Source organism: Penicillium concentricum (genome assembly GCF_028827145.1).
Source record: "Penicillium concentricum strain IBT 3081 chromosome Unknown utg000002l_segment0_segment0, whole genome shotgun sequence".
In the NCBI taxonomy this organism is placed as follows: Eukaryota; Fungi; Ascomycota; class Eurotiomycetes; order Eurotiales; family Aspergillaceae; genus Penicillium; species Penicillium concentricum.
Window position 1 is genome coordinate 7,361,226 of NW_026622755.1, and position 11,581 is coordinate 7,372,806.

Sequence of the window (11,581 nt, forward strand, 5' to 3'; positions counted from 1 at the left end):
CTCGGGGCGTCATTGGGCTTCCAAGTTTTTGTCAGATGTACACCGCTAGTCAGGCGTCAATGCGTACTCCGTACGGAATAGCTCCATCTGATATGTACATATGGTCTGATGGTCTATCTACCTTCCCCTGGCGAATCATCAGTATGCCTTTTCGCTTTGATGTAAACGCGTCATTGGTCAGGCTTCCTTCGATCTTTACGCCGAACTCAAATGCAACATCTCCCTATAATATCGAACAAGAAGAGACTTGTAATGAAAAAGAGACTCGACGCGAGGCAACATAATGAAAAAGCTTCCCGCCACACGATATCACTAATACAGTACCCTGTACTCCGATTGGCGCGTGTTGAGGATTGATGAGGCCCACGCCACGCTAGGTGGGTTCGAGGACAACCCCCCGGCTATGGTATTGCTCGGACTCGAATGTCGCATAGTGGGAGGGGGCATGATGTTGACACGATCATTTGTGGTCATCTGTAGGGACCCTTTTTTTCCGCTTTCAATTCCCCGGTACTTCTCAGCGGGGAAGAGGAAGAAGAATAAGACTGAACAGTGTTGATATAGCATTTCAGCAGGCATATATCAGTTTGTGACCGCTGGGATTTCCATAGCTATAACAAGGATTTATTAGTTTTCGCACTGACGCGTATGGAGATATCATGGCTTACCGGACGGAGTTTGTATAAGTATAGGAGGAAGAAAGGAAAGAATGAGAAAAGAAGCTCAAGGAAGGAGATGAATTTGAAGACGTGTATGTAGGAAGGTACTATGGAACTACTGCTCATGGTTGTGGGCTGTGAAGCTGGCGTCATCTTGCGTCCTTGGATGCAATGGACTGAATTGCAGGAGCCTCAACTATACGTTACGGCACAGACCGAGGGCGAAGGCATTAGTAGCCTTGACTGATGGCTTCCGTATCATTTCAGGACCGAGGAAGACCGGGTACATGAATGACCGGACTGTCCCAGCCTCTATTCGCATCAACCATAGATTGATAGACAACAAGAGTTGACGAGGATATAACATGACATTTCTTTCTTTCACGATGATCGCAAGGCTTCACGACGGCCATGCAAAACCCCAGGAATGATCTCTGAGCCTGACCTGAAGATATCCCCAGGTGACCGCGTCAGACCGCGTGCTAACGTCCTTTTTTCGACCTACACGGTTTTTCCTGCCGTCGTTCGCTCTCCGGAGCTGTCCCAGCCCCTGTCGCCGAGTGCGCCTTGTCGCTGAAACCCCGTTGACTTCACGATCGATTGGCAGGGGTATTCTGGGAGCCTTTGTCTACCTGTTGATGCGTCTTGCCGTTTCACTTTTGGCTCTGTGCCATAGGATGACTGGCAAGCAGCGCTCAATTGACGATGCGCAGACATGCCGTTCCCTAGACAATAGCAACATAACTTTGCGATGTGGCTATTGGACCAAATGAATGAGCAGGCCAGTCATTCGTGCAGTAGTACCATACACAGTCCATCAGTCACAGAATCGATTGGTAGATAGGTCTCGTCTGGATGCCATCATGCTGGAGCATTGCCCTGAACTTGAGACTTCTCCGAATGAGTCCATCTCAGCTTACAGGTTGAACAACGCGTAATCGGTCTGACGAGAGGTATAGAGCCGTGTACCTCGCACGTCGTCTTTGTGGAAAAAAATCCAATTTGATCATTTCATCTCCACCAAGTGCTCAGCTTTCCGTTCATTACCCACTACGTATTTGTTTCTATCTCTTCTACTGGTTCAAGTTAATATGACCTCTTTTAAAGAGAAAGCACACGAACTCTTGGGTAAGAGACCTTCTACAAGCATGATTGAGTTCGCTAACTTGATATTGCAAAGCTTCAATCCCTACTGGGCCGTGTGAATGGCCTAAAGTGGTCGTATGCGACTCTATCGTTTCTTCCAAGTTAGGCATGCAGGCTAATCCCATAGGTTTCGGAGATGATCTTGCTCTATTGAGCTCCGCTTCCAATCCCACCGTGATCCATGTTGACGAGGGTTGGTGCCGTGATGAGACAAACCAGCTTAGTTCCGATGCCGACACTGAGATCATGGCTATACCGGAATTCTGGGCGTTGACTGGTGGAAACTTCACCGTTCCTGTATATAAAGGTGAAGCGGTTCCAACTAGATCGCCAGTCTGCGAGGATCGAGAAGACCTTCGATCGTTCGAGCAATCAACCCCGAACTGCTTTCACCTGGATGGCAAAGCACCGAAAGTGACCGTATTTGGCAGGGTATCTAACTCACGAGGGGACTGCATCTCATCATAAAAAGCTTTAGTGTGTAGACAATCGGCGTTCCGACAGTGGTCCATATGATCGTAGATCGCGGCTAGTTCATCGCTTATGGTAGTAGATATGGAAGGATCCCAAGCCGAGGCTGTTTTGTCTAAGCAATCAATTCCATTCATGTGTGTTGCTATCGTTAGTATGATAGCCACAAATAGCCGTTGGCTAAGCGTACCTATGTCACTATTTGCAATCTCCTCAATCCTTGTAGCCTTAAGATCAGAACAATTCTTCAACGCGTCAAACGAATTCGGTTGTTGATATTTGGCGGCCAGAAGGATTTATAGTCAACAGAGAGACTATTCAAAAGGCCTTGCTTACGCTAGGTTTAACCTCCAATCTAGAGGATTACAAACAAGACGATACCCTCTTCGCACGAGGCGTTATGATCGTCCCATTGAAAGGAGTAGATCCAAAATGCTTCCTCGCCTTTCCCAAGATGCTCCAGGACGATAACAGCACTAATGTGCCTACATCTGGAAATTGGCCAGACGGAATTATGATCATTGAATCGGCTGTTACAGAGTGGTAAAAGAGGACCAATCGGAGACACGACTTCGTTGGACAAGTTTCTATCAAACTTTATACAACGTGGCCCCCTTCAAACTCAGAGTACGCAGGTCGAGAAGACTTCTCTTGAAGGGTTGTTCGACCAATGGAGGGTTTTAATACAGATCCCAACCGTCGGAGCTGATCAGAAATGTGTGGGAACATAGACAGAGGATATGATTTTGCACGATATGGAGATGCGAACAGTCAGCATATCGTCCAGATTCAAGGCAACAACAGCCGATACTGCTAATGTACTCCTGCTAATCCCACCGAAGACAAAAAAGCGAATAGGGAGGCGCCAGCGAGCTGAGAACCCCCGTCATCATGCGTGGACGATAGGCTCATGGTTTGAACGTAGAATGACTGAGAGGTGCCACAGAAGTCTTTATGGTATGCTGCATATTGCATGCCATACCATGTACTTCTGGACTACTCTGTCGGCAGTTTGGGGTCGTACGATCAGCAGAGGCAAAGGACCGGCAACTAGCGCCCACACGCATCTTCGGTAGCTTGTATTTCCCCAAGAGCTTCAGGGCCAAGAGAGGTTCCGATATGGGGTCTACTGTACGGCCCAGAGGGCTTCTGGACCAAAGTGGCCCAACGTCGATGGTCGGAAGGCTTAATCAGACGTGTAGACGTGGTGTCCAGGTCAATCAGATTTATTGGCCAAGGCACGAAGATCGGGACCAGAATTTGGACATGCGTCTAGCGAACAGAATCAGAAGCCAGAGGAAACTAGCCTTGCAGCCATGCTGGCCCTCGATCCGTGACTCTCGAACCCACTCTCCGGAAACTGGTGGTCACTTCGACTTAAACTTCGCCAGTATCACTGAGACCCTGATATTAACCCCCAACAAAATATTGACCTGCTTGTAAGTATCTCATATGCGGGGCTTGAAATGTGGGCGCTTTCCTCCACCTTCCAATAGTAGATAGTATTAATACTAGGCCGGAAATAAGGATGGATTCTTGGGAACAATGTACTTGAGTAGATATCGGACACAGTATAGTCGTCAGGGGACTAGCATAGTCACAATAGGCAAGGTACGAGGCCAAATTAGGTCTGAGTCGTGCGGAATAGGTCTGGCTACTGTAGATGTATGTGTTGGTGGGGATGGTTATGTGACCAAAGAGGGTAGAATCACAAGAATAGTTGATTTCATGTTATGTGACTGAAGATGCTGTTTTTGTATACACGGCCCGCAACGAAACATTTTGGTTCTTCCCCAACTGGCTTAATTTGATCTTCCACATATTGCTCACTTCCGATGCTGTCGAAGAAAAACATCAAACCCACAACATTAGCTTCGTCTCTTTATCCTAATTCGCGCCCCAGAAGGCGGCATCAGAGCCTCGGCCATCCACCGATTCGCAGGTCTCTGTCCATTATACTCGGCCGGAAACTCGACGTCATAATTCATTAGAAGATAGGCAACAATCATCTTGACCTCAAAGTCAACCAGGAACCTACCCGGACACGAATGGCCTCCATGTCCAAAGGGCAGATGCTCCGGCGAAGTCGACACAAAGCTCAGATTACTCGTGATAGACCTGCCTTTTCCGTCTCTGGGAGCCTCCTCGCGGACCCGAGAGAACCGAAAGGGATCGTACTTGAAAGGATCCTCAAAGATTTCGGGATTGCATTGGAGCGGACGACCCAGGAAAGAGATGTATGCGCCTTTGGGAAGCTCGATTCCATCTTCTGTCTTGATCCCCTCGACTAGAACCTTGCGGAAGACCCCCCGGTTGGTGTTTGAATGCAAACGCATGGTTTCACGAGCCACACTGTCGGATTTGATCATCTGTGCGACTTTGTACTTGGTCCATTTGGTGTTGCTGTCGGGGCCGATGATATCGTTCACTTCGTCTCGGAGGACGGAGATGGTATTATATTGCGAGTTTGAGCTGACGATGTTGAGTATCATGTTTGTTACAAGCAAGGTTGTCTGATGCACGGCCGCAAAGTTGGCAAAACACAACCGTCTGGACATGCTGGGGAGATCGTGCAGTTCGCTGGGTCGCTCTTTCTGGGCGTAGCGGAGCATTTGCTGGAAGAGATCCTGCGGTTCTTCGCTATCAGGCTTTCCCGCGCTGTTTTGCTGGCTCAATGCTTGTACCCGTTGGCGATAAATTGGCTCTACTTGTTTCTTAACTTGTTCAATGTTCCGACGGAGATTCATCGTGACCAACGGGCCAATAATTGGGCGCAGAAGACGTGGAGTAGCGCCGGTCAGACCGCCGTTCATCATTATCCCATCATTGACCTTCCAGCAGGCTCGAAGATACGCTTCGTTGCGGCCTATCACCGTCCAGTTAGAAAGGGAATACTTCAGTGAGAAAATAAAACGTACAGAGAGGAAATCCAACAGTAAATCGACTCGCTGCGGCAATAATGACCATTCGAATTGTCTCCAACAAATCGACTTCTTTCCATGACTCCGTTTCGCATCCAATATATCTATCGAATGCATACTTCAATTCCTCATTCATACCATCACAAACTGCCTCCAGTTTGGAATTGATATCCGACTTGACAAGCATACAAGGCCAGGGATCGGCTTTGTATTTTTCATGGCCGAGTGAGTACTTCAGTTGAACAAGTTCCAAGACCGCGTCGGCGTGACTGAGTTCCTTTTCAGGACGGGCCATGATATCCCGCATTGTGCTTTGAGGCAAGACGATGTCGTGGCGAAATCCAAGACCAGGGAGAAGGACTGTCTTGCCACGTTTGGTGTACTTGATTCAGGTCAGTATCGCTGTCAATAATAGTGTAGAAGAACGCACGTTCTCATATGTTTCTTTGTATAGAGCCTCGCAGTCGGTATAGTAGCTCCATCTCGTTCGCCAGCTGAATGTTCTTTTCCCATCAGGCTCACCAGCTAGTGGGATGTTGGCAGGATATTTGATGGCAAAGAATGCTTGATAGATAAGTAAAGCGCATCCTACTAGAGCAGGAAGGATCACTGAAGACCATGCCTTATACTCTTCAGCAAAAGACTGGGAGAAAGTAGAAGCTCCCATCTTTTTTTTGGAATGGGGACTGTCTGTGTTGCTTGTATTGGTTCCTAATTTGTTCAGATACCGATTCTTCGAGCAGAATGAAAGTCTTTGGGACTCATGTGAGGGCAGTGACTGGAATATTTAGCCCCATAACTAATACCGGACTAGAGTTACTAAGCTAAATACAAGCTAGCGTTTGCCAACAAGAATACCCTACCACGACACCCCGGCCGAGAAGGGACGCTAATTCATGCACATTGTTTTACTTTTTTGGCGAGTCATACCAATACCAATATAAACTAATTGGACTGCCAGTATATACCGGCTTTTTTATTGGGTGGTGTTAAAACTTCTTCAACCTTCGGGGGATCCTATAAAACCCCAATGCTACTAGGTAGGCTAGATTTATATGATGATTGGCTATACCTAGTATTGTGATCCGTATTTCGTAGAGCTCCCAGGATCAATTGATCATATTTAATTGATATAAATATTCTAGTAGTATGATACTAAGAGATCACCCAAAATCATTCTACCATATGTTCTACTACATATTCTTGATCATCTATTGATATGGATCTCATATCCTAACTATGCCTAACAGCGCCTTCGTACGTACTAAGCGGTCAATCCGGGATCCCAATAAACGTCAACTACCCTGGGTATCAAGAGGCACATTTTTATTACTGGTGGTGTGCATGCATTAGCGTCCCTTGCCGGGTTGTCGTGGTAGGGTCCAATTGACAACGTTTCTGGTATCTTCCGACCGAATCCTGGCCGATAACGGCGTGAGTAATGGATGCATGACTGAGGCTTGCAGTAATCCACTCCCATACATGACAACGGCCTCCATCAAACAATCCGGTGTGTCAAATAAATGACAATGAATTCGAGATAAAGGCCTGCCTGCTGTTCTGATTACTGAGAATTTTCCCACAACCTAGCTACAAGAATGTAAAAAAAAAAAAATAGGATTGAATACTTGACATTTTTTGCCCCAGAGTGTTTGTGATATGTTTACCTATTGCCATAAACTGTGATCGTGTCCATATCGGTTGGGAAGTACGTTATTGCTTACCTACGTCTATGTAAGCAACAAGGCTCATTTTGGCAGTTCAAAGCTTGGTGTCTAAAACAGAAGTACGTGCAGACAATTTTTTTCTGAAGGATGCACTATTTAGATCCACCGACCCAGCGACTAACGCACTTAGCCCAATGCTTAGTGCTTACTATTTGCACAGACCCCTAACCCGTGCCTTGACTGAACCGTCACCTTCCTTGGGAAAGGCGAAGCCACGCGTATAGTATACATCAATATCTTTCTGTCTCGTTTCAAATAGCTCCATATCTAAGGATGTTGCAACCCTTGCGATACCGAGGTAGAGTTTTGCATATGCCAGGCTAGAGATAAAGAATTAGCAACAGTTCCACCCTGGTCAGGTTACAGTTATGAAAAATCTTACTTAATACCAAGACATGCTCTGCTGCCCTTGCTGAAGCTGACCATGTATTTGTCGAGGTTGGTGCCGTCTTGTGCAGCCTTGACCCAACGCTCCGGATCGAAGACTTGAGGATTTGGGAACACGGAAGCGTCATTGTTGACCAGGTAGGTTGACTGGCTGACTGGTGTCTACTTTGTGTCAATAGAGAGATATTGGGCAGGATGGCTGATGGCTTACTCCCGGTGGAATTACGTATCCGTTGTACTGTAGAACTTGGTGTGGAGAGATTCTCGGGATCCGCACGACCAAACCGTACGCAAGCCGGATTGCTTCCTGGACGACACCTCTCTATAGCACGCGTTAGTAAATTATCAGCAGAGGAACCATGGAAATCACACCATATAGGGCACAGCCTCAAGCTCTGTCGTGGTCCATTGTTGACCATCTGACTTTGCAATAGTCTGCAATTCTTTCCGCAGCTTCATCAGCACATCCTGATTATTGAGCAAGTGAAACAACGCAACGGCGAGTGTTCTAGCAGTGGTGTCAATTCCAGCAAAAATGATGGTTTCTCCCTCATCCAACAGACGATCCAGTGTTCTCTCCTCATCGGGCACATTGGGATCCGCCAATGCGCTCACGATCACAGACTTGGATCTAGCGTCTTTCATAGCATTTTTCTCTTCATCAGACTTGTTGAGATAGTTCAAAACCATCTTTTTATTAGCCTCTCGCGCCGACACGACCAGAGGGAAGTTCGGATTAATCAACCCGAGGATTGGTAACGGGAGGTTCTTGATTGTGGTTGCAGGGACTGGCAGGAAGCGTGTGAGGTTGTACAGATTCAACAACACAGTCAGTGCATCCTTAAGTCCATACTTGAAGTCCTTGCTGCCAATGTAGTTTGCATGAGAGCCATAGAAGTGGTAGGTGACAACATCCGCAGTGAAGGCAGAAAAGGCACACGTCAGGTCAACGGTGCTTCCCTTTGCTTCTGAAAGACGGGAGATCAATGCATCAAGACGCTCGTGGATGACAGGCTCAATGTCCGCGATGGCCTTTTTGGAAAAGTACGGACTCACAATGGCACGACGTTTGCGGTGGAGGTCATGTTCGAGAGTAGAGATGGTAGAATGCGGGAATGTGTAGCCAGACACGGCTGACAGTTCTTTGTTAACCTTGCGGCCACTTCCAGCGTAGATGGTGCTAAAGTATTCCGGGTCGTGCATATGCAAAGATCCTGAGTTGATGCGAATAATCGGCCCTTTGAGAGTGATTAGCCTGGCTTGGATTCTAAATGGTTTGGGATGACCACTGTACCGTATTTTTGGTGCATCTTCTCAATTTCCCAGAGATAAGTGCCATCTTTAATGACATCGTAGTAGAACTCGTAGAAAGACCATATGGCTGCCCGTTTTGGACCGGGAAAGTTGCGCAATGGATGGAAAAACAGATCATAGATACATCGAGCAACTAAATATATAGCAAACGCACCAAAGGTTGCACCGATGGTCGCTGGAAAAGAAAAGTCTTGGAATAGCATGATCAAGAGTTCAGGATATCCGAGGTGATTAGATAGAGGCAGACAAATGCGATTATCGAGTTGCGAACAGTTGTAAAAAAGAAGGCAAGCCTCTGGTCTACGAGAAATTCACAAGTGGCATACTACCCCGAAGTACTGCGGAGTAGGTACAGGAATTGCGACGCCGGCTTATGCATATGGCTGCCTTTGGCCCCCAATAATTGTTGCCCAATTGGCAAGCACGAGGCTTTTCACCTGTATCTTTACACCGAGATCAAGCGCGTTAATTTCTCACTTGCATCCGTTGGTGGGCCTAGTCTAGCTCATGTAACCCTATGCATGTCCGCTCGGTCGACGTCCGATATTCGGCATCTGGGGCGAGTATAGACACACAAGATGCGTACTCCAATTTGTACGAACGGAAATCACTGTCAGAAGCAGTTAGTTGATGCTGTGGGTAAACGGATCCACGTTCATCTAATTCAAGACAAGTACATGCTCCGTACCGGTGAAAAGGCCCTTGTAAAGATCTGCCAGATACTTTTCGAGCGTTTGCCAATTGATTCCGTACAGATCCAAGTGGAGACAAGTCATCCCTATGATAGTGAGACTGAATGGGGCAACTGCATGCGAAGAGAGATCAAACATATGTGGGATCTTGAGCTCACGGAAAAACTATTCCTGGGTAGATCTGTCCTCTAGGGTTGGCAGCAGCCAGAGACTGCTAGATATGGTTGGAATACAGGACGATAGAGCCTCCATTCTACTAGTATGTTTGAGTAATACCAAGCCGAGAATGATCCATCAAGCTTTTTTCCCTTCTCGGTTCATCCACCTTGTCGTTTACGGCATGGATATGTGGGGCGGTATTGTTGTGAAATTAATCTTGTCAAGCGGTCTAGACATTCTTCCCTCCATCTTGTGGAAGCGAATGGGTGAGATGGGCAAATCCCATTAAAGGACTGGGGTAGAGCAAGACGAGAGTGTGCACCGGTAAGCCCTAAGCCTTCTGTGCATCTAGGACGTAATTTTTCCAAGGTACTTAAGCAGCTTCCATCCCGGCCTCTCTAAAATATCAACAAGCATCTCAAGTTTCTTTGAATTGCCTCCATCATGGATATGAATACCTTCCCCGCCAACACGTACTGCGACTCCATCGTGCGCTTCCTTGATGCCATTGAGTACCATGATGACAACCTGACACACGATGAGCGGGTTGAAGGCCTTCGTCATGTTCATTCCAGGACTGCGCAATACTTTACTGAGCCTCTTCCGAGGAGTATCCTCAAAGGTGTGGCTCCTCGCCGGATTGCTGCTGTCACTCGGACCATTTCCCATTTCATTGTCTATTGTTGGAGCAAACTACCCCGAGAAGCCCAAGTAGATGTCTCCATATATCTGTCCATCATCAACGTTCTGGACGACGAGATCAGCAGCGACCCCAGTACTCAGATGGCCACCTTCTGGACAGATCTTATGCAGGGCAAGCAACAGAAGCACCCTTTCTGGGTGCTGTTCAATTCACATATGCCCCGTCTCCTACGACACTACGGCAGCTTCTGTTCCTTCAATATTATGCGCTGCACTTTTGATTACTTCGAAGGCTGTTGGATTGAGCAACACAATTTCCAGGGCTACCCTGGCGCCGACTGCTATCCACTTTTCCTCCGACGATTGAACTGCCTCGGTGGTGCTGTCGCAGGGACCATTTTCCCCGCTGCCAAGTTCGATGACCAGAAGCTCTTTGCAGAGATTTCTTGCGTGATGGCGCAGATTGACGGACCCGTTGCCCTTGTGAATGATCTTTTCTCTTTCTACAAAGAATACGATCAGGACGAAGCCAATCTGGTCACCAACTGGTGCACTGTGGACGGAATTACTATGGACCAGGCCCTCACACGCCTCACTGACGACACAATCCATGCTTGTGTACGAATTTTGGAAGTTCTGAAGGACAAAGACCCAGAAATGCTGGCCACCATCCGCAGTTTTATCCACGGGTATGTGACGTGGCATATTTGCGACTTCAGATACAGACTGCGGGAGATCTATGACCGCGAAGATCTAGGAGGTTCGGGCACCAAGTTCCGCGACTACTTTGACAAGGCAATCGATGTGGGATGGGTGGATATTGAGGAGTGGACTTGCCAAGTTCAGGGCTTTGAAGTCGATGGGGCAGTCCCGAAGGGATCTGAAGTACAGGCATATCAGACCAATGCATTTGGATTATCTATCGATACACCTCGAACACACAACATGGACTACGTGGGGAGTTCAATAATTAATATGTTTGAATGGGTGACAGGTTATCTGAGGGGGAAATCTCACTAGGCAACAGGAAGGGACGGTGATGGTATGCATGCTTACGACAATAGATAGCAATTAGTTAGTTTTTTTTTTCTCTTTTGGATATATTTGGCCATTTGTCTTCTTTTTTTGAATAATCAAGAAGAGCCCATGAAATACGGATAGTTAAGCCCCCATCAATTGAAGTTCAATAATACTTCTGTTCTTATCAACGTATGGGTTCAACGTTTGACCAACAAGCCTCTGGAGATCCAGATACCAATTCCCTTCTCAGGCTACCAAGCTGACAACTTGCGTTCACTAGTCCTGGTCCTCTATCTTACAGCGGATGTTGCTGGCCAATCAGTTGGCAGTTATATACTCTAGTGCTGATTTCAGATTCTAGCTTTGACGATCGTAATCATTTTCATGAAAGACCCACTTGCGAATCCAAGTGGGAATGTTTCTGCGGATGTCATTCCGTGATC

The 11,581-nt window shown here is 47.1% G+C and overlaps 4 protein-coding genes across 4 annotated transcripts; 2 read left to right on the plus strand and 2 right to left on the minus strand.

Moving 5' to 3' along the window:
- Positions 1-1,750: 1,750 nt before the first annotated feature.
- N7517_006515 (uncharacterized protein) lies at positions 1,751-2,273 on the plus strand (the record flags this gene model as incomplete). The annotated part of the gene is made up of 2 exons (XM_056724245.1): positions 1,751-1,787; positions 1,840-2,273. 2 exons carry the CDS (start codon positions 1,751-1,753, stop codon positions 2,271-2,273), a joined length of 471 nt encoding a protein of 156 aa, XP_056580495.1.
- A 1,871-nt stretch (positions 2,274-4,144) lies between these two features.
- Positions 4,145-5,504, minus strand: N7517_006516 (cytochrome P450; the record flags this gene model as incomplete). The annotated part of the gene is made up of 2 exons (XM_056724246.1): positions 4,145-5,142; positions 5,195-5,504. 2 exons carry the CDS (start codon positions 5,502-5,504, stop codon positions 4,145-4,147), a joined length of 1,308 nt encoding a protein of 435 aa, XP_056580496.1.
- Positions 5,505-7,072: 1,568 nt separating this feature from the next.
- On the minus strand, positions 7,073-8,828 carry N7517_006517 (cytochrome P450; the record flags this gene model as incomplete). The annotated part of the gene is made up of 5 exons (XM_056724247.1): positions 7,073-7,244; positions 7,307-7,473; positions 7,523-7,633; positions 7,684-8,549; positions 8,606-8,828. 5 exons carry the CDS (start codon positions 8,826-8,828, stop codon positions 7,073-7,075), a joined length of 1,539 nt encoding a protein of 512 aa, XP_056580497.1.
- A 1,092-nt stretch (positions 8,829-9,920) lies between these two features.
- On the plus strand, positions 9,921-11,138 carry N7517_006518 (uncharacterized protein; the record flags this gene model as incomplete). The annotated part of the gene is made up of 1 exon (XM_056724248.1): positions 9,921-11,138. One exon carries the CDS (start codon positions 9,921-9,923, stop codon positions 11,136-11,138), a length of 1,218 nt encoding a protein of 405 aa, XP_056580498.1.
- Positions 11,139-11,581: the final 443 nt, after the last annotated feature.